Source organism: Puma concolor, chromosome B3 (genome assembly GCF_028749965.1).
Source record: "Puma concolor isolate L17-30 chromosome B3, mPumCon1.1.hap2, whole genome shotgun sequence".
Taxonomy (NCBI): domain Eukaryota; kingdom Metazoa; phylum Chordata; class Mammalia; order Carnivora; family Felidae; genus Puma; species Puma concolor.
In genome coordinates, this window is record NC_141672.1 from 36,638,934 (window position 1) to 36,661,857 (window position 22,924).

Here is a 22,924-nt window from a genome sequence, read left to right on the forward strand (position 1 = left end):
GTTGCCAAAGAATAAAACACAGATACAACTGTATTAAACCAAATAAATAAATAAGGAGAGGAAGGTCCATTAACCTGAATTTTATCCCTGAGGAGTAACCAGCTGAGTTTATATGAGACTCCAAAGCCTTCTCAGAGCAGATGGGATCTTGTTTTGTTGTCAAAATAGATGGGGCTGGGAGATCTCCTAGTGTGAGAAGTTAGAAGTAGTTCTGGTTTCTTTTGGTGATGCTGAGAGATCCATGCACTTTTCCTACAAACTATGTTGTTCTGCTATTTGATGAGAGAACAAACAATGTCCACTGTTGTTTCGTGGGCCATACCTCAATGCCAGAGTCATCTGTCTAGAATAAAATGAACGTAGTATATGGTTTTTCCCTTTGGGCTTTCCAACATCTGATTCGAAGTGTAATGAGGCCAGTTGTGTTATGTGTGGATTTGGAATCAGACAACGGAGAGTGCCATGAGTATGTTGTATTAAGTGTGAAAAAGGGAAGTGTCACAGGGGGGAAAAAAGTAAACTTGTCCTATGGTGATTTTAATGGTTGAAACTACTGAAAAATTTGACTGCTTCTTAAACAATGCTGTTGACCCAAAGCCTACTTTAAAGTGAGCATCTATGACAATGTCTGTAATCTGATTACAGAGTAATAAAAACTGATTCAAAAATCTGATAAACAATAATAATTTCTGTTATTTCACCAACTTCAGTTTCTTTGCTTCATATTTAAGACAGTTTTATTAAATAGGAAAATAAGTGACAAAGTAGATGCTTTGGGTATAGGCAACTTCAGTAACACAGAACACGATTACAGTATTTGGTAGAATAGTTTGGAATGTGATTGCACAGCTTTCAAAACTTACTTGATGTTCTTGGAAAATGTTAATACTGCCTCTAATTTTCAGATTAAATCCTGAGGATTGTTTTCTTCAATTTATGAGGCTTTTAGAACAAACTTGGTTTTGAGAAACAGTTCTGATGAAGGGATTCAGAAAACTAAGTGCAACAACAGTAACAAAATTAGAGCATAGAGTCATATTATTGGCTTAAAAAAAATTTTTTTTTTCATTTAAGGAGAGAAAATTCCCAGATCCCATTTATGACTATAAAACCAAGAAAGCTTAGAAGCCCTGAGACTGAGGGGGATGGGTCCAAAGCCTTATAAGGAATCCCGATTAAGGTGCCGTGATAGTCATGCCTATAGTTTCTCAAACATCAAACAAGTCTTGCATTTTTCCTTTGGGCATGACATTTCATTCTTCCATTATCATTTACAGTCGTTCATGGTCAACATATAAACTCTTTCTCACTATTCTCTTAAGCTGTAATAGTGCTCAAAGGATAGTTCACAGGAGACAAAACTGTCAAAGCATTATGAAGAAGATATTAAACTTGTTGTCACTTTCTAATAATCTCTTGGAATATCAAGGAAAGTTTGAGAGTTGGTTGTTCATATTTTATTCTGGGCTGAGATTTGATTCCCAGTATTTTATTCTTTTGTCACCATTTTGGAAGTTAACATTTTAGTCTTCTCCCATTTTCTAGTATGCCTATGGCATATATAGGAACATCTGCAGGTTAATTTCCCTAAAGTCAACAAGTACATAATTTTACTTGCACTTGTTAAAGCAAATACTATTACTTATCATTTACCCTTTGGGAATGAAGAGCTTTTGTTCCTGAAAATTTATATTATATGGTGATGTTCTCTTTCAGTAGCTAAATAAAATAGAGTTGAGGTGGCATGTTGGCACAGAGAAATTAAAATGTTGAATGTTACTGGCTACTCTTCTCAATGAAGAACGGTTATACCCGCTCAATGCACCTGATTATTTGGTGGAACCTATGCATTGCCCATGAGCACAAGCAGAAGTAACAGAGTCCTTGACTATCATGTTTCTCGCTCCTCCTAAAACATGAGAGTGTATGGTCTGAAATGGGGCCATGTGAAAAAAGCTTGCTAAAATAAATACCGTAGAGTCTCTCTAACAGGTAAAGGTATTCCTATACCTTTCCCTACATAAATGACAATAGCTACTAACATTGTATTTAATACATCACTAAGTACTTCTCAGTGCTTTACATATAACTTTTAATCATCCCCAAAACTCTATATAGTAGGTGCTACTACTATTTTACAGGCAGGGAAAAATAGGTCAGTGACATTCTAAGTAATCTGTTCAAATGTCACCCAGATATACTAAGTGGTCAAAGTTAGATTTAAACCCAGACTGATCCCAGAATCCATGTTGCCTCAATCTTGTTCTCTGCCTAGAAGTCAATGGCTTGGCATTTTGATACTATCCGTGACTTTTTCTCACACTCCATTGGCGACTATGATGAGACATTTCTGGGGCAATTTCAAACAATTCCAATTTTGGTTTATGGCAAGAGAACTTCTACAATCAAGCAACCAATTTCATTCACACTGTAAAAATAGTGAACCGTACCAAACTCATTTTTTTTCTAAAAATATTTTCAGGGGCGCCTGGGTGGCGCAGTCGGTTAAGCGTCCGACTTCAGCCAGGTCACGATCTCGCGGTCCGTGAGTTCGAGCCCCGCGTCGGGCTGATGGCTCGGAGCCTGGAGCCTGTTTCCGATTCTGTGTCTCCCTCTCTCTCTGCCCCTCCCCCGTTCATGCTCTGTCTCTCTCTGTCCCAAAAATAAATAAAAACGTTGAAAGAAAAAAAAAAATTTTTAAAAATATTTTCAAAAAATGCTGGAGTGTAAGTAAGCCCAAAGATTTATCAGTGAATGTGGAATTATTCCAATCTCAAAGGCTACAGCTGATAGTCATCAAGAAAGGTATGTGATGATGGCAGTGATCATGTTTAGCAAACTGCTACTCATTATGTAAGTGTATTTTTACTGTTAAACTTTTAATTCTGAACCCTAACATAAAAACTTCTGAGATATTCAAGTCTATTTTGGGATACAAGGTATTAGTTTGAGTTTTGCTTTGGTTCAAATGAATAAAAGTTATTTTGGATGAACCCTTACTTGTCAAGCGTTTTTAGAAACAATATAGTATATGCACAAATCTCATTCCTTTGGAGAGAAAAAGTCCTCTGAACACCACTCTTTCTTCATATGAACAACTTCTCTGAACCTGAGGTCTGGAGAACACACTGAAGTTGATATTATTCACAAAATAGAAGAAAGTAGTATGAACAATAATACGCCCCTCAAGCTTGGACGGATTTCCACTATCATCAAGTAAGAGAAGTTCTGATTTCTGGGTTGAAGTTAGAATCATGAGGTTGTATGAATCAAAAATTCTACAGCACATCCTTGAAAAGAAAAAAAAGATTTTCTTTCCAGAATGAGCCTAATGGTATTATTAAGAGCTGGAAGAAGGAAAGCAAAATACAGCACATCCCTATAAGTCTCTGTGCCTGCCTACATGTAAGGCTGCTCAATGTTCAGACATGTATATATTTATTTCATTTTCCAGCTTTCTGACCACAGCAGTGATTCTCAATAAAGGCGATTTTGTCCTCCCCACTGCTGTGGGATATTTGGCAATATCTGAAGATATTTTCAGTTGTCACAACTTGAGATGGGGGTGCTATTGGCCAGGAACGCTGCTCAGTATCTTACAATGCCCAGGACAGTACCTCACAACAAAGTACCTGACTATAATGCTAATAGTACCTAGGTTGAGAAACCCTGGACTTTAGATAGGCCTAAAATCTAGGCCTACAGAGGAGGTGCTCCACTTGGGAAAAATGACCCTTGATTCACTTATTCAAAACAATAAGCATTCAAAAATGTGTATAGAGGTAGTTACTAGTCATTTGCACCTGTTGATCAGGTGGGCACCTAGCCAGATTCTCAGTAACAGTTGAGAGAGACCAAGTAATTATAACTCCTCCTGTCTACCTCCTATGAGAATAGAAAAGGTAGCTTCTCAAAGATGGAATCCTCATCCCAGTTAGGAAAAAACATCAGCAGTGGGTGCCTTCATGGGAACTTGAAGGCCAAGGAAATTTTCTGTTCTGATGAGGACTGCTGCTATGTGGCTTCTGTTCTGGGTAGCTGTCTCTGGGTAGGTTGTATTCTTATTCCATACTGAAGGAACTCCTAGACTTTGCTGAGATAGGTATCTTTCCAACAATCATATCATTGTCCCATTGTGACAATGTGCATTGTCACAAAATTAAAAAAAAAAACAACTGTCCATTACTTTATACTCTCTGAAGTATATTCCCATGAAAATGATGCGACCTTCCTTTTCACATTTTCTTTTCTCTGCTTCTTTTAAGCTTTTAGGCATACATTTATCTTACGTGATCTATATTTCTTGGTAATTATTCTCCAATTATTTCATATGAGTATTTTGCTCACTAGATTCTGGACCAGGGTAAGATCTATATACTCAATCTTTCTGGAAATCCCCTCTGCACCTAATATAATTCTGAGCACAAATAGTCATTTAACAGCTTGTTGAATGAACTAACCAGTAATATGCACATAAATGAGAGAGCAGAATAAAACCAACGATAAATATTTCTATGCTGATATTCCACTGTGTATACAAGGCTGATTGGGCCACTCATAAAAACAAACACACCAAGCCACTACCATACAATTATCTGCAACAATTAAACTCAAAAGAATGATTACAATATGGTATTGCTTAAATTTAATGTATAGTTTCTTGCATGGTAGAAATGTAATAGGACTTGAAAAAGAATTACATTTACTCTTTATTTTCTATAAAGCAATTGAGTGAGACACAATGCTTGGCATTTCAGTCTCTCAGTATCAGTGCATCGATGTGTAGAAGTGGATGGATTCCGGCTGCATACTGACTGTATGCAAAATCAGAAAGTATTAAGTAAGTGTACTTACTTGCTATTTCAGTTCAATGCTGTGAACATGCCAAGTACTTTAAACAACTCCAGTAGCGGCTTCAGCAGAGATGTATTCAACCATTGCTGGCAAGCAACTAAATACTCGGTGTACTTGAATAGCTACTTTTTTGCAGGGGAAGGGGATGGAATTTCCCCATTCTTTCACAAAAGGGATTGTTCCCAAATATTAAGAAAATTACATCTGAGTCATGATAACTTTAAACACACACACATACACAAACCCAAGAACTTCCTGAACTCAATATGACCAAAAAATACTGACCACTTAAAAATACCCTGCTATCACTTACCTGGGATGAAAAAGTACACACTAGGAAGTCTGCCTGGGAGAGAAAGTGTATATCCAGGATCACACCCCGAAGTGAATTTTCTGTGTATCGATTGTGTAGTCCGGCTGACCAAGAGATAGAGTTATCACTAATAAATTCGTAAGTGGGGTACCTGTAAAAAAGAAATAAATTTTTACATAGTCACTGAAATCACAGTACTCTATCAGGATGTAGTATCTTATCAGGAGGAGGCAGAACTCCTTTGACCAAAGCTCTTTTTTCTAACAGTAAGGAGAGCTTTAATTATGGTGTTCAATAGAGTAGTTGATGACGCATCTCTGAATCCATCAGTGGGATAGCAAACATTCTGGAGTATGTTACATGTTATTGGCACATCATATAATATACACGTACATGTATCAAAATCACGTATCAAAATTCGTAAGAGTTGAAGGCTCCTTATTTTCTTTGTAATGAGTGACTTCTATGAGGTTTTTCAAGCTGCCTTCACATTTGGCCATTGAACTTTTCCTTTAGAATATAAAAATCGTGATTAAATTTCATTTAAATTTTTGACTTAGAATTTGTGATCATTGATACTTATCTCCCCTAACCCCCATCCTCAAAGCACCATCTTACCAACAACAATAATCGAAAACTAGTTTAATTCATTTATAAAAACAAATTCCTTGGGGCGCCTGGGTGGCGCAGTCGGTTGAGTGTCCGACTTCAACCAGGTCACGATCTCGCGGTCCGTGAGTTCGAGCCCCGCGTCGGGCTCTGGGCTGATGGCTCAGAGCCTGGAGCCTGTTTCCGATTCTGTGTCTCCCTCTCTCTGCCCCTCCCCCGTTCATGCTCTGTCTCTCTCTGTCCCAAAAATAAATAAACGTTGAAAAAAAAAAAAAAATTTAAAAAAAAAAAAAAAAAACAACAAATTCCTTGTAGATGTCAACTAAGCAAGATTTTGGTAGTCTTGAGATCGGATATGTGCTTAAAAATATTAAAACAGGATATCTTTAAAAAGCCTACCATATGTTCAAATGATTCTACTGTGAATTAAGAGGTTTAATTATACTCTAGTATAGAGTGAATACATTTTCTTAGTGCATGGGGTAGATCTTCAGAGTTAAGTTGCAAACTTTGGGACTTACAAGAAAATGGGCTAATAATCGTACCTGCTTTATATAGTTTTGTAGGAATTAAATACATTAAGCAATGTAAAGTGCATAGAGGAGTCCCACACATGTAGTAAATGCTCAGTAAATATTAGCTGTGATTGTTAAACATTCTTCTGCGGATATCCAGCTGGTCTTATTCCTTACTTCCTTTAGATCTCTGCTGAAATACAGCCTTATTAGTGAGGACTTTGGCAATTTCTATCTCTTTCACCTGCTTAACTTTTCTTCATGACCTTTATTATCATTTGACATAATATGTATTTACTATTTATTTACTGCTTGTATCCATTCCCACCTCCATCATCCCTAAGTGGAATGTAAACTCTATAATGAGGCATTTCATCTGCTTTGTTCAATGTATTATTCTCAGTACGTAGAAGAGAATCCGGAATACAACAGGATCAATGAATATTTGTTGACAGGGTAATAGTTCCTATTTATAAACCCCGAACCATCAAGAGTCAGTTTACATGTCTGTCTCCCACACAGTATTCCCCAAAGGTCGGGACTATACTTTTCTTGGCATCACACAATGCTGTGTGAGTAAATACATGCTATATCGGTAGTACTCACTACCTATGTCTGGGACTTCTTCTCAGCCCCTAAGAGCTGCTTCAGATTTCTCTCCATTTCACAGCCACCAAGGAGCTTCTTCTCATTGCCTCTAATGATGACTGTGACGGCAAAGTCTCCGAATGCTGTTTCAGACTGGTAATCAGTGTTCAGATCCATTTGGCTTCATTATTTTTGACATTTTACCCTCCTCAGCCCTGAATCAGGGAGGCGAAGGAAATGTCACATTTGTTCTAAAAAGAAAACAACCCCAAGGACTTTTAATGTGATTCTTGTGGAGCTGCATATCCAGGTATGGGGCAGAAACAGCAACAAATAAATATGAAAAGGCCGGAGGAGAGAGGAGAGGGAATTGTTAAAACACACGAGTACAATTTTTATCCTGATTAGAAACTAACTCTGTCAGCAAGGTTTGGGTGCTGAATGAAAAGAAAAGAGTGATCTTTTTACTGAGAAGTGACAGTAACTTTAATGCCCTTCCTAACTTAAAGACCCCTCCCTAGAACCAAACCAAAAGAACACCTAAGTTCCTCAGGGCTCATCTGTATGTGCAAAAGACTGCTTGATGAAGGATACTGAGTTTGGAAAAAGAAACTGAAACAAAGTAAATAATGGAAGAGGGAGACTTTGCATCTCCAATAATGAGCATGGAAATTTTTGCACAAACATGCTCCTTTCTTGTCTTTTGCCCATAAGTATGTTGGCAGAGGAATTCTTTTACTGTGAGGTTGTAGAGATTGGCAGTGATAAAAAGAATATTTTTTTCCTCTTCCACCTTATAAAAATTTGTTTATATTACTCACAAAGGACTAAGTTAAAGTTATAAACTGACAACACATTTTCTTTTCTAAAGTCTTTCTCCAGGCTGAGGGAGATGCTCTTCATGATTTCACTGCACCTGGTATACAACTCCTTCCGGACATCCATCTAACTATACTGTAATTATTTGTTACACGTATACTGCCCACCAGTTGGATACTCCTGAAAAAAAGGAGCAGCATATTATCTCCTATTTCTCTTTGTATTCCTAGTGCCCTGTAACTGTATCTAGCATATTACAGTTCAATAAAATAATGAAAAAATTAACCACTCTTTACGGCTGAGCCTTCATTTCACAGGGCAACCAAACACTTAACAAAAACTTTTAAATAAGTTTTTCTTGCCTCTATTTACGTAAATGAAACTAAGTTTAGGAGTGCTCATCTAGCATTTTTGATAAAGAGCAAACTACATATGTAAATATTTACCCTGGGAGATTTTTAAAGACTTGTTTCTTCTCCTGTTTCACCCCTGCTCCCAATCTCCACATCTTAGGATACAATGTTGGATAGACAACTTTAATAGTTCTTACTTCTTTGCCAATGAGTGTGATTTAAACACTCTACCAGTGAATTACCTAAGAGAGTTATCTCCACATTGGCAATGGTTGCCACAGTCAGTGGGATGCGGGTGCCAAAATCTCACGGATGAACTCAGTCTTAACCTAGAGAAACCTGAGGTATGATACCAAGCAGCAAGACATTAACTGCTCATTTTCACACAGAAGCCACACATATAAAGCTAACCTTGACCGCTTTTACAAAAGATAAGCTACCCAGAAAATAGATTCTCCTCTGACTGTGTGAATTCTATGTATCATTTAACCATCATTCTCAGTTCTTTACCCTCTTGAAGCACAAAGTATCATAATGACCCTGTACTCAATATACTGTGATGAGAGATTCAGTCATGCTTCTGGTCTCCTAAAACAATGGCAGAGCTTTTATGATTTGCTTAGGTTTCAAAACCAATCCTGACAGGTCTAAAGCAGAGTTAATTCAGAGTAGAAAAACACAGAAGCAAAATAATGAGAAACAGCATCTACATTCCTGAGAAGATCTTCAAAATGACTCAGAAAATTAAAATGAAAGGACTTGCAAAGAGGTAAAAAAAAAAAAGTGCATAAAATGCTGCTGCAACATTTCTAACAGAATATGGGAAAGCTGTCTATTGAACTACCATAGACAGAGGAGATAGTAGCTGCTGACCATGAAAAGGAAATTCAAGTTTTACTAGTCCCATAATCGTGGTAACTACTAATGCCAACTGTACTGTAAGGGTTGCTTAATACAAAAATACCATGCTGTACTATGGATCAAAGTTGTAAGATGCCCATATCCTTTTATCTAAATATTTCCAAAGCCTGAAACCTAGCTTAAGGAAATAATGTGGATAACTTTAGGAACACACTGTAGCATTATTTATAAGAGTAAAAAACTGGAAATGATGTAAGTGTCCAATATTAGAATGAGCAAGTAAGCAATGGCACATCCATACAGCAGGTATGTAGTCATTAAAGGGGACATTTAAGATAATTAGTTTTTTAGTGACCTGAGAAAATGGATCCATTGCTGTATTAAGTAAAAAAGAGTTCAAATTATATAGAACAGGATCAACTACTAAAATGGGTAACTATATAAATGACTAAAGGGAATATATCAACATTTAAATAGCTGTTTCCACTGAGTAATAGGACTGTGGGTATTTTTTCTTGCTTGTATAGTTACCAACTTCCATATCGTCTAATAAGCATGAATTATTTTGCTCATCAAGGGAAAAAAAACAGGAAAAGCTTGTGATGCTTCAAGAACAAGTAAAAGAGTAGATAACATTTTAATATTTTTTCAATTAAGCTACAAATTCAATCTGGTATTTTAAAATGAAGAAGCATGGTGAACTATTTCTACTCTGCTTCTAGATATCAAACTGGAAAAGTATCTGTGAAAATTTTGTATTGTGTTTTCTGCCCAGATGTTCATTTAATCCTTAACTGTAAGTATGTAACTTGGCTTACACTTGACTGATGAATTTCATGGTCCTGTGTATGTCAGTGAGAGAGTGAGAGTGAGAGTGAGACAGAGTGAGAGTGAGAGTGAGAGTGAGAGAGAGAGAGAGAGAGAGAGAGAAAGAATATACTCATAGAGGGAGTCTTAAAAGAAAAAGCAACTTATATCCAGTTTAGATTCTTAGGAGGGAGAAATAGGATTTAAACTATTATCCAATGCTTCGAATAAACATCTACAGTATAGTCCTCACTTCAAATTTGTTTTTCTCCCCAACCTCTATTTGTGACATAAGAAATGGACCAAAGAATAAATAAATTAAAAAGTCACTAGCTTAAGTGATTAACATCTAATAAAATGTTTTCAAACTGATGGAATTGAAATAAACATAATTCAGTACTTACTGGGCACTTACTAGAGGTAGTTACTGTGTCTAAAGTACTTCTAATCCAGTGAGGGAGACAGAGGTAAGCAAGTGCTAAACACCAAGTCAGAGCAATGCAGACAGGAGGGACACTTCGGGATTCAGGGATGATTTCTGGAGCAAACAGTGTCTGAGCAAAGCTAAGAACACAGATTCTTCTCCCTCATTCCTTTCTTTCACATATTTAATACATCCCTTATTTATTAATAATAAGTAAAGGCCAATTCTAGGTTCACCTAGATCCTATGATAAATTCCCAATTAGGATCAGTGTGTTTATGTGTTTTCTTAACCCCCTATGTTAACCCTATAGTAGCACTATTCATACTGTAGAGTATGAGTAATTGTCTGTTCCCCCACTAGATTGGGAATTCCTTGAGAGCAGAGTTATCTTGCTTATCACGGAATCGCCAGCACCTAACACAGTGCCTGAAATATAGGCATGCTCTATAAATGACAGATTACTGTTTTACTGTTCAATACATACTAGCAGTTCTTACTCTTCCACTTATAAAACTTATCTTCTGATTCTTTATTTTTCTTTAATATAACTTCCAAGTCCCAGAATTTTTTTATAAGATGAACACTTACACATATTTAAAAAAAATTTTTTTTAACATTTATTTATTTCTGACAGACAGAGAGAGACAGAGCATGAACAGAGCATATGAAGGGGAAGGGCAGAGAGAGAGGAAGACACAGAATCCAAAGCAGGCTCCAGGCTCCGAGCCGTCAGCACAGAGCCCGACATGGGGCTCGGACTCACAAACCACAAGATCATGACCTGAGCCGAAGTCAGACGCTCAACTGACTAAGCCACCCAGGCACCCCAACTCACACATATTTTACATATGTTTCAGTTGCCCATTAATTGCTAGTGAAGATAGTGAGAGCAAAAAGGCAAGCACCTGGTATGTTTTATTGCTATCAGTCCTATAGAGTTGGTTAGAGTTATGGACTGAATGTTTGTGTCCCCCTAGAATACCTATGTTTGAGCTGTGATAGTATTTGGATATGGGGCCTTTGGGAGATGATTAGGATTAAATAAAGTGCATGAGAATGGGGCCCTCATGACAGAATTAATGCCCCCACAGGAAGAGACACCAGAAAGCTTGCTCTCTCTTCCAAACACACAGAAAGGTCATGTGAGTACACAGCAAGATGGCAGCTGCCTACACACCAAGAGAAGAGGCTTCAGAATGAAATATACACCTTACTGGCACCTCAAATACTCTTTGATTATATTAACAGTCACAAAGGTACACAGTTGTTTGAATTAAAAAACAAACTCCAATAATTAGTAATAATATTATAACAAGAATGACAAGTCATGGGAATTAAGGATTCCTTTCAACTGAAAAAGAGTCCTGGTCTAGAATCACTAGTTCATTTAACTTACTTTGTTTTTGCCTCCTTTAATAAAGAAGGGTCATCCGTCGCCAAATATACTCTTCGTTTATCCACTTGCATTCTGCGAGAGAGAAGCTGAAAATGTTCTTCAACGTGTACCATGTATTCCTCAATGGGATGGAAGGCTGCTTCTGTTCCTACTTTGTCTGTACGTCTGACGTGTACTCTGGGGGGCAGAGGGAGAAAGTCAGACTCTGCTGATAATGTTCTGATCCTCTGATCCACTGTGTACTTTTAGGCTACTCAACTTTATACCTTTATTTATGGTGGCATCACAGACATTTTAAACCAATTTTTTTTTTCATTTTTGCCATTAGAAAAATTAAAATGTTTTAAAAATTCAAACACATACATTCTAAATATATTTGCATGTTAACACAATACAAGGAGAATTAGAAAATAAGCTTTAGAAGAATGCTTTCTTATAAAGAAAGTAATTAGCATATCCAAGAACAGTAGAATAAGTGGAAGATTCCAGAGTTATACTCCATATAAGCAGCAAAATACCTACCAGCCTCCCAGAAAAAACTGGATATAACTTTTTAAGATTTTTGGCAACAAATGATACCAAGATTCACAGTTGTTATTACAGAATATTAAATATATTGTTTACAGCATTTGATGCCAACTTCTCTCACTCTTCATTTTACCCTGTATAGTTACTATAACTGCTAGCTTATAGAATTGAAAATTGTCTGAGGAAAACACAGACCTTCAAGAATTCTTCCTAATGCACAATCAAGGCAGGCAAACCTTTTAAGAATTCTTACTATTCTAAGTTCACAGAGACATTCTACCCCTTTTGTTATATGCATAATGAATTTCCTTTTGCTGTTTTTCATGCTGTCAAACACAAGTAGGTATTGATCTCATCTGTCCTATTGTAAAAAAGTTCTAAAACTGTAAAACTGGGGACAAAGATTTACATCGTCCTGTGTTGACTTTCACAGTATTTTCCTCCCATCTTAGTGCTTTCAAAGTAATTGCAATGAAAATAATAATGGTCATAGTTTACTTTCATAAATTAAAACTCTCCTTAAATTTGCCCTTCCTGCATCCTCCCCACCCCTCACCAAATTACTAAACCACTATTTATATGTGGGAAAAAGAAAAAAGGAAATTTGTTTCCCTTTAGGCCATGGTATATAGGCAGGCCTTAGGTAGAGCCTAAGCCCAGCTTTTTATTGTGAATCTGGAAGGCAGATCTGTTTTCACTGCAGCTAATCTGATATCTTCATGGGTATCCTCTGCCTTCCAGACTACAGTCCAGATATGCACACCTTTATATTTACACGTATCCTATCGTTGTTTCCTTCCCACATCCTTCTTAATCACTGCTTCTCTCTCAGGAAACTGGAATTGTTCACTGGGCTCCACAGGGATAAACAATTCCACTGAATTTCAATGAAAAGTTTATAAGAAGAAACACTCTTTGATACTGATTTCATCATGTACTTTCTTTAGCTCTAACATTTAAAATAAGGGTCAGTAACTTCTATCCATATGAAGACTAAGACACGAGGGAAGATGTTGGGTGGGAGATAGGAAAATGAAAATGAAAATAAAAACAAAGAAGAGCTGTAATAATGGAAGGAAGAATCAAAGGAAGAGGAGCATAGGAAGTACTGGCAGAGTACTACTGAGAAATCTTTTCAAGTCTCCAAGTACTACTGAAATTAGGCCTGGATCAAGAATTTTGAGAGGGGCATAATAGAGTCTCCATGGAAGACTCAGAATATTAGTCTGGTGAAGGATATGAGAAATCATTTTAATTTAATGTAAGTTTTTCAGACATTTAAGGAAACTGATGCTTCTGAAGACATATTAATGAACAAAAAGACAACATAAGGCAAGAGGCGGCTGGTTTCTCATACTTTTCAACCCAGTCCTCACAAAAGTAAAAGTTCTTTGTGTACTTGCCTGACTTTCACTACAGTTGACTCTTCAACAACACGGGTTTGAACTGTGCAGGTCCGCTTATACGCAGATCTTTTACAGTACAGTACTGTAAATGTATTTTCTCTTCCTTATGATTTTCTAATAACACTTTTTCTCTAGCTTATTTTATTGTAAGAATACAGTATATAATACATATAGCATTCAAAATATATGTTAACTGACTGTTTATGTCATTGGTAAGGCTTCCAGCCAACAGTAGGCTATTAGTAGTTAAGTTTTGGAGGAGTCAAGTTATACATGGAATTTCAACTGCATGGGGGGTGGGGGTCAGCAGTCCTAACCCTGCATTGTTCAAGGGTCATCTATATCAAATTATCAAGCTCTTTCAGGGCAGGGAATGTGATTTTATTTATTTCCAATAGCACCAAATATAATGAATAAATGATTGAATGTTGTGTGGACACAAAAATCTAATTGTTTAGTATCATGTAAGTAGAAACCTTACATACCATCTTAGTTTTTTTTTTAGTTTTAAACAAATGAGGAAAGAGTGGCAATCAATGAAGACCTGGAATGATCAAGTACGCTGCCCAAAGTCACACAACTTGTTAGTAGTAGAAGTTAGATGGGACCCCCAGATTCTTGAATTCGAGCACCCTTCTCTTTCATTCCAGCACACTACCTCAATGTACAAATAACTCAATTGTCTCTGGTACTGCAATTTTCTGTATTTGGCCAACTCTCAATATGACGTATGGTCCATGGATAATTAGGCCATGCCAAACTACAGGAAAGCTTCCAAGCAAAGTTAAGATGGTTTTTAGTCCTGGCTTTGCCTTTATTAACTCTGGAACTCTGGGCCGAGATTTTCTTCCCTTTAGTTTCCTAACCTATAAGACAGCTATCTCTACTCTTTTCATAGGACTGTGTTATAGGATCAATGAGATAATGCAGTTGAAGGTATTTTGGTAATTTAATTACTATCCTTTTCCCTTTCAAGATCCTGTTTAAACACGGAAGCTATGAAGACTTTCCTCCTTCCCTGAACTCTCATAATAATTTTTATACTTCTCTCAGGGTATTTATCACATTCTGCCCATATAATGTTAGCTGTATATGTCTCTTTTCCAACAGACTGTAATAAGCTAGAAGGAGCCATTAAAAAGAAATTAATCTCTGTCCCCACAGTAGCAGGTGTTCAATAAATGTTCTGCAAATAAGTGAACAAATCAACACCTATATTAATATTAATCAATAGCTGACTTTATTACAAACAGTATATGCTACAGAATGTCATAGTCTAGCCTACAAGTCTATTTTTAGAAATGATTTTAGCATCAGTCTTTCTGAAAGGTAATATTTTACAGTGCATTTTTTCCACTGAACTAAAATCCTTCCTTTTATCCTTCTTATCACATCAATTTTAGGGCAGGTATTACCTTCCCTATTTACAGATGGAAAAATCAAAGCCCAATACTATTATTAAGTAACTTGGTCTAGAATTAGAAAAAATCCAGGAATATTACCTAGGTCACTTAAATCTCAGTCCAGTACTCTTTCCATTAGGCAAAGAACATTTTCCCATGGTATGAAATCTGCCACCCGGACCCAGGAAAATTCCTCTTTCCATAACTTTTTATGTATGTGTATAGGAGCACAAGCTTATGCACAAAGATGCTTCTTTGTATTCTTCTTGGTGGTAGGATTTCCTGATATATCTTCTTGAACATAAGCATGAGGCTGAATGCATATGTACATGGTAAGACCCAAGTGGGCCAAGAGATAATTTTAAATAATAATTTTAACATTATCTTACATTATAAATACTATTTTTATTATCAAAACAGCTTCCAGGCCAGAAAACAGAACACCAAAAAATGCAAAATAATCATCAGTGGTAATTAATGAAGCCTAACAAAAAGTACAATAGAAAAGCTATACATGTGATAGCTTCATCTCATGGTCTTGTTAGGATAAGATAGGAGTCATGTATAGTATCCAAACTACTCTCAATAAAATACAATTTTGTTGTTTTCCTCAGAAGAGACAGGTAATTTCAGAAATAAGGGTTTAATATATTTGTTGAATGAATAAATAAGCGAATGGGGGTAACAAAGTATGACAACTCAACTGTTCTAAGTGAACAAAGGGAGAATGATCTCCCTATGACCTAAGGTGAACTCTGGAACATCTGTTTTAGGGTATGGCTTGAAAATTAAACTATATCATAAAGTTCACAATATATTGTAAAGTACACATATCTCTGCTACTACAACATCACATTATGAGAGGAATAAATCAGATTCTTACCCAATAACTGGATGTTTGAAGCCAAGCTTCTTAGTAGTCTCTTCTATTTCCTTTTCCAGCCAAGGTTGTGGGCGGATCAAGTATTTGACAAACTGGGACACCCACCACACTGCAGGATCACCATGGACTCGTACAAGCCGATCTGCAAGGTCTTCTGGTACAGCCAGGGGCAAATATGGTGGACGAGGATGAAGACTGTCTACAATGGGGAGCTCAACCACCTGAACATTTTTGTCCTTTACTTCACCTGTGAGAATATCAAAACATATCATCACCACACTGTATTTCTCATACAATTACCATTGGAGAACTCACTCTGGATGCTTTCATCCTCATCGCAACTCTAAAGCAGTATTACAGACGCAGTTAAGTAACTTGCTCAAGGTACTAGCACAAAAGTGACAGAGCTAAATTTCCCATTTAGGTTGGTCTGCTTCTCAAGTCCATGATCTTTTTTTTTTTCCCTGTCATAACATGCTGCCATCTCAACACCTCATACCGCAGATAAGGATGCACCCAGCACTCAAAGAATCTAATCAGAGAATAACCATATTGCTAGTGAACACAGCCAGCTAGGCAAAGTTCTGTTTTCTGTCATCATTTTTGTTTTTGAACCAGACAATAAAGTATTCTCAAAACTTCCAGATTGTCATTATAGCAAATGGCTCTTTCATTAATTTCATGACAGAGCACCATGACTCTAGAGATACCTAAAGATTACAATTATAAGCCAAGCAGTTATATCTTTTAAAGAAAAAAAAATGGTAATTCTAAAGTCTTTTTTTTTTTCTTGGCCAAATTATCTATTATGTTTTCAATGATGATAACAATAAAATTTATGTTGATTGTTTATCTGGACATTAAATTAAAATTAGAATAGAGATTAGATGCTAATTTTTGTAGATGATGATTAATTTCAGAATCCAACTTCTATATATCATTAATGATACTGCTGTTCTATCAATTTTATAATGCAATGACAAGAACAACCCAAAATGGGATAAGCCAGCAACTTTATTTTAATTACTTTATTATTTTTTTAATGTTTTATTTATTCTTAAGAGAGAGAGAGAGACAGAGCATGAGTGAGGGAGGGGCAGAGAGTGGGACACAGAATCTGAAGCAGGCTCCAGGCTCTGAGCTGTCAGTACAAAGCCAGACCCGGGGCTCGAACTCACAAGCAGTGAGATCATGACCTGAGCCGAAGTTGGATGCCCAACCGACTAAGCCACCCAGGCGCCCGCCCCTAAGCCAGCAACCTTAGATATCGAAGACCACATAGTAGTAACTAGAAGACATGAAGATACCAGGCAGAGAAATTTTATAAATATAAAATGTACTGAATTAAAATTTCAATAACAGAAAATATTAACCTGAATATACAAAATAATTCCAGTTAATCACTGGACCATTAAAGAAAGAATGCACTTGTAGAGAATAAACCTAGAAGACTTTTAAAATGTATTCACCAGAATAGAACACAGTCCTCAAATTCTGTTTTTCTGCATATATGCAAAGTGTTTTATAGTAAATCTCATCATCTGGGAATGTAATCACTCAAACTACATGATTATAAGAAAGTTGGTTGGCATAACTAAAAATTAAAAACATCTGGTTAATATTCTCTCTTTCTGACATGTAAAACTCATTTCAGGACTCTTAGAACAAAGCCCTTGAAACATGACATTTGTTGCATGAATAGATGTCACTAAAAAAATTTACCACCAGCACTGCAGTTCATCTGGGGTACTGGTTAAGACAGAGGTGGGCACCTTTATCAGACAAGATACTATAATTAAGAGTGTATGGGGAAAGAGTAACCTGCACTTTAAATTAAGCTCTAATAATCTCCCAAAGGCAAGAGAAATTGGGTGCTTTCTGTGATATGGACATGATAAGAGACATAGCACATGAATGAGAGGAAAAAAAGGAAGAGAAAACAGTTCTTTTTTATAAAAAGGAGAGAAAGAAAGAAACAATCTAACTTCTTTTATATGACCATAAATAAAAGCAAAATTAATAGGGCTACCTTCTTTTTGAGATTTCTTTCTAACACGGTTCTTCTTTTTTTTTTTTTTTAATGTTTATTTATTTTTGAAGGAAAGAGAGAGTGTGAGCAGGGGAGGGGCAGAGTGAGAGGGAGACACAGAATCCAAAACGGGATTCAGGCTCTGAGCTGTCAGTGCTGAGCCAGACGCGGGGCTTGAACTCACAAACCATGAGATCATGACCTGAGCTGAAGTCGGTCGCTTAACCGACAGAGCCACTCAGGCGCCCCTCTAACAGGGTTATTCTAAATGCTCTGTTTAAGTAGCTCTGTCTTTCACTGATTGCCCCAAGGCCTCAACTTTCTTACAGCTAGTCCTATTGACAGCTTTAAGAAATAAATCGAAACTATGCCTATATCTTCAAGACAGAGAATGTAGTTTATTTTTGTTGGCTCTTTGTTCATTCTTCATTCATGCATTCACTTCACTTGTTCAAATATTTATTGAACACTGCTATATGCCAAACACTGTATGAGGTAGAGTATACAGTGATAGCATGGTTCGTGTCCTCCAAGATTTCTAGTTCGAAAAACCTTACCCAGAACTGACTACTTTCGTGGAAGAAAAATAAAATAAAATAAAATACCATCACCAAAAAAAGTGTTATCAAAAAGATATCAATACTCAACTGCCTAGTAAAATATTAAGAAAAGGGTATTTATTAATGAAAAAAAGGTTAGTTTCCTCAGTAATGATATATTTTAAAACAAATGAAAATAACATAGTATATGCTATGGTTAGAAGGTTCCTTTTTTTACTTGGTTTACCACCCAACATTTTTTATTCTACTGGCATTTATATTCAAAAGAATTTAAATCTGGAACAGATCCTAGATTAGAAATGATCAATGCTTAGTGGTTTCTAAACTTTAGTCATTTATGTATTCACTTTATAATTTTTACCATATCCATGTATTAACTGTATTAATGTTTTAAAAATTCATTTTAAAACTTACATGAATTTATTTTATAGATGGCAACTAGAAGTATAACTTCACTAAAAATGAAACCATATCATTAAATTCTATATAGATACTATTGCCTATGAAGGGCCTTGAGCTCAGGCCAGATTTCTATTAAAAGAAGAGATTATCAGTGAGGTTAAAGGGGTGTATAATTGCTTTTCCCCTTACATCTCCTATGAGTTTCAAACCAAATGAGAGACAGAGAGAAGAATAAAATGGCAATCAAAATATCAGCTTGATTACCAATAAGGATGAACTAAAGAATGTAGTTTATTCTTTGAATTTACGGCCTTATGGGTTTTCTAATAGTTTCCACCCAATCCCCATCCTAAAATGAGTCTGTCAAGCAAGGCCTAGTACACTGGGGAGGAGGAAGAGCATGCCTTCTGAGAATGGGCTGTGCCATGAGAGAAGCCAGACAGGGCTATGTCTCACACATTTGTTCCTCCCCCTAAACTCACCAGTTGTACACACTACTTTCCTTTCAAGTGGAAGGGAAATGAGGTAGACAGAAGCAAAAAAACCACTGCAGCACTTTCCCCTTTGAAGGAATGGAATTAATTACCCTTCTATAGAACGTCTTGAGGAATTGGAGGATTCCCCGTGCCTGTTCCCACCCATCTCCACCCCCAAACAATTATCCAGTGTTAAAGAACTATTGCAAAGATTTCCTGACACCAAATTGAGAATTTGTCTGACATAATCAGAAGGGCTGAAAAAGAAATAACTTTTTCAACTATTCAACTCAATGGTTGTTTTAATCTTTTATCAGGAAACTGTCTGAAATTATCTCACATATGCCACCTAAATTAATCTCTAGTAATCTGTGGTAGATTCAGAGTTTGAGAAACACAGATTTACTTAAACTCCCTCATTTTACAGAGGAAACAAACTAGAGAGGTTAAGCGAATTTCTCAAAGTAATAATACAGCTAATAAAAGGGCCAGGATTAGGCTCTATTGTTTACCACATTACTTATATTGCATTCTGCTTTCTGAAAACTATATGTATATATTTCAAAGCATTTAAGTATGTTCCCTTTTGATCAATCAAGAGTGCCTTGTCATTCTATTAAGATGTTAGTGTTAAAAAAATAAAAGCACTGCATTAACTTTCCAGCAAGAGAATGTTTTATATGTGCAAGTCATACAAAAGTCAGCACTATGCATTTGTAAAGAATCAGAGCAAACTAGCCTAGGAATTATACAATTGACAGCTCAGCTCAACTTGAACTGATATGACCACTATTAATTATTTCAGGGACTCATTTTCAAGACTACCTCCTCTTGTTGCTAATTCTGGCCATATGGTCATTCTCTGCCAAAGGCAGGGAAGACTCAATAGGCTTGCTGGTACACTTATAGCCCTCTGCCAGTAGCATAGATAACTCTTTGACAGGGAGGATGTCCACAGCTGCAGGCAAGTCCCTCTAGCAATTCATGGCAACTCCATTTAAAAGCATTAGTCTATTATCATTCCTTGTGCCCTAAGACAGAGACCCTACCCTGGAATTAGTCAATTAGAATTATTAATCATCAGTAGACTTCAATAGGAAGGTCTTAACATCTACCATGAATGAATAGGTTCTGCTATCATGAAAAACATTTCAGGGGTGGAAAAGATTTTGGGTCCTAGTCCATGAGATTTCTTCTGTATTTACTGTCTTCTTTCTTCAGTTGCTACTCAGTGACTTGTGAGAGAAACACAATTAAACTGGGGGGTGGGAGGTGGGGGTGGAATCTCTTGAAGATAAACCTCAGACAGCCAAAATGGTCAAGGTAAAGAAGTTTGGAATAGGGTTTCCAGTTGAGAAAAATCTCCAATAAGACATCACTACCTGGAACTCAAATTTCACTTGGGGTGAGGTAGGGATTATTAGTAACTTTTTGGCAATTCTCAACCAAAAAAAGCTGTCTGCTTTATGGTCTCAAGACTCTTAAGAAGGTTGCCCTCAATATCCACATAGGTCCAGGCTTCTCTCAACTAGGTGTAGAGGGGTAGAATGAGGTTTTAATTCCCTTCCTAAGGGTGGCCTTGAATGGTTATAGTTAGTAAATGCCATCACACCCAACAGCCTTTCCACAGACTGTGTCAGCTGCTGAGATTCATGGCCCTAGTTGAGGCTAGAACAAGGAGAGACATCAAACAAATATGGTCAAGCAAAAGCCTATTCACATGTATGTAGTGCATAGTGATTACAGGTATGGGCTTTGTTAGGACAAAAACTACTGTTCAAATACTCTATCATTTCACAGTTGTGTACCTTTGGATAAGTTGTATTTAACTTCACCCCAGTTTCTTCATCTGGAAAATGGCATTGATAATAGCAACTTATTCATCTGGAAAACGGGATTAATTACAGTATCTTACTCACTGAGTTATTTTAAGGATGATTTATTACATGGAAAAAGCTGAGCACAATGCCTGATACATACTAATTCTCAAAAAATGTTAGTTCTTTGCCCTAGGATCAATTCTGTTGAACAATTCTCAAGAAGCTAGCTAGAATTTGACCAAGGAAAAGATTATTTGCTAAAATATCATAGTCTCTGAAAAACATATCAAAGTGCCCATTTCAGTGAGCCAAAGATATACTCCCAAATATACTAGATATAAACAGATATTACACCCAAAGGAAATCTTATTCATACTGTTTACCATAGGCAACAGAACAATAAGCAGCTTTTATCTTTTCAAAATATTCAACAAATGTTCAAATAGAAGGGTAGCAACTCTGGTTACCTAAAAGTTCTGACATCCTATAACTACTAACTTGACTAAAAGCAAAGAACAAGACTGTTCCACGCTGAAAGCGCGGAATGGCAGTAAGTTGTCTAAACTAGTAATACTTCCCGTTCATGTCACAGCAAAGAGTTTGGATGCTTAAATTACATCCACGAAGATTATTTGGACTTCTGGGATTTACATTTTATTTACCACTATGTGGCCAAATATGGCTGATTAAATTCATACTAAATTCTCTGAGACTTGTTACAGGAGGCACAAGTAAAAGGACATCAAGACTGAAAGCTAACTAGCTGCGGTGAGACCCCTTCAGGGACCAGGGGATTTTCTTGATTTTACTTGGACACAATAAGATGGACATTAAAAAAAAAAATCACATAAATGTGTGAGGTCTGTTCTTCAGGATTTTTAACAATGATGACATTAATATTTATACCTTCATTTAATGAATGACTGTGCTCTGCTCTCATCTAAAACATGAAGGAAAGATATACTATTAAAAAGCAAACAGCTGGGCTACTTTCTTTCCTTTTGTTTTTCAACCATTGCGGCTGACAGAGATTTTTTTCTTGAACTTGAATGAGCAACTGTCGCTTGCCATATGAATTCCATCACTGCTCTACTTAAGCAACAACTCAAAAGACTGTTATTACTGCCAGTTTGAAGCCTTCAACCAATTGAGTGAAAGTTCTAAATTCAATCATATGAAACAAAGTGCAGTGTTAGCAACATTCTTAAGAATTAGCATATCACACTATGAGAATGATTGTGCAGCATTCTTATGAGGTATTTGCTGCTTTTACTAGCACAGAAATGCCTTGCAAAGGCAACCAGACTCATGGTTCACTGACCTCAATGTTACTCTGACAGACTTAACTCTGGATAGGGGACTGAAAGAACGGCTAATGGAAAATACGTAATATCTTAGTGAGTTATGCAGTTCAGGATAATGCAGGCAGGACAGTATCAAAAGAAAAGAGAGCAAAGAGATTTTTTGCTTCATTTCACTAAACAGAAGGCTCCTTGCAGTCATTCTGCATGTTCTGAAACAAATTTAGTCATTTAAATTTTATATACATACATAAGTCACTTTGCTAAGATTCTAGACAGTCCACAGCTTGCTCATAAATGGGACAGTGCCAACAGTTTCTCTGATGATTCACATTGCACAGGTCCTATAACTCCATGTATGTTGAGCATTGGGTGTTATATGTAAGTGATGAATCACTGAATTCTACTCCTGAAACCAATATTATATTCTATGTTAACTAACTAGAGTTTAAATAAAAATTTGAACCAGAACAAACAAACATTTGAAAAAAACTGTATGGGAAGCAAAAATGGAAATAAACGTGAAGAATTTCCATGAAAACAAGTAACTCCACATGGAGGTTTGGGGGAGTTTT

At 36.5% G+C, this 22,924-nt stretch overlaps 1 protein-coding gene across 19 annotated transcripts in view; it reads right to left on the bottom strand.

Annotated features, from left to right (window-relative positions):
• Nucleotides 1-22,924, bottom strand: part of FUT8 (fucosyltransferase 8) — a 313,352-nt gene that overhangs the window by 3,993 nt on the left and 286,435 nt on the right. For all 19 annotated transcript variants that reach the window (XM_086709517.1, XM_086709522.1, XM_086709521.1 and 16 more), the window contains 3 exons: nt 15,762-16,008; nt 11,542-11,718; nt 5,168-5,318 (listed from right to left, as the gene is read on the bottom strand). In XM_086709517.1, coding sequence (XP_086565643.1) covers nt 5,168-5,318; nt 11,542-11,718; nt 15,762-16,008 — 575 coding nt within the window. The remainder of the gene's footprint in view (nt 1-5,167; nt 5,319-11,541; nt 11,719-15,761; nt 16,009-22,924) is intronic.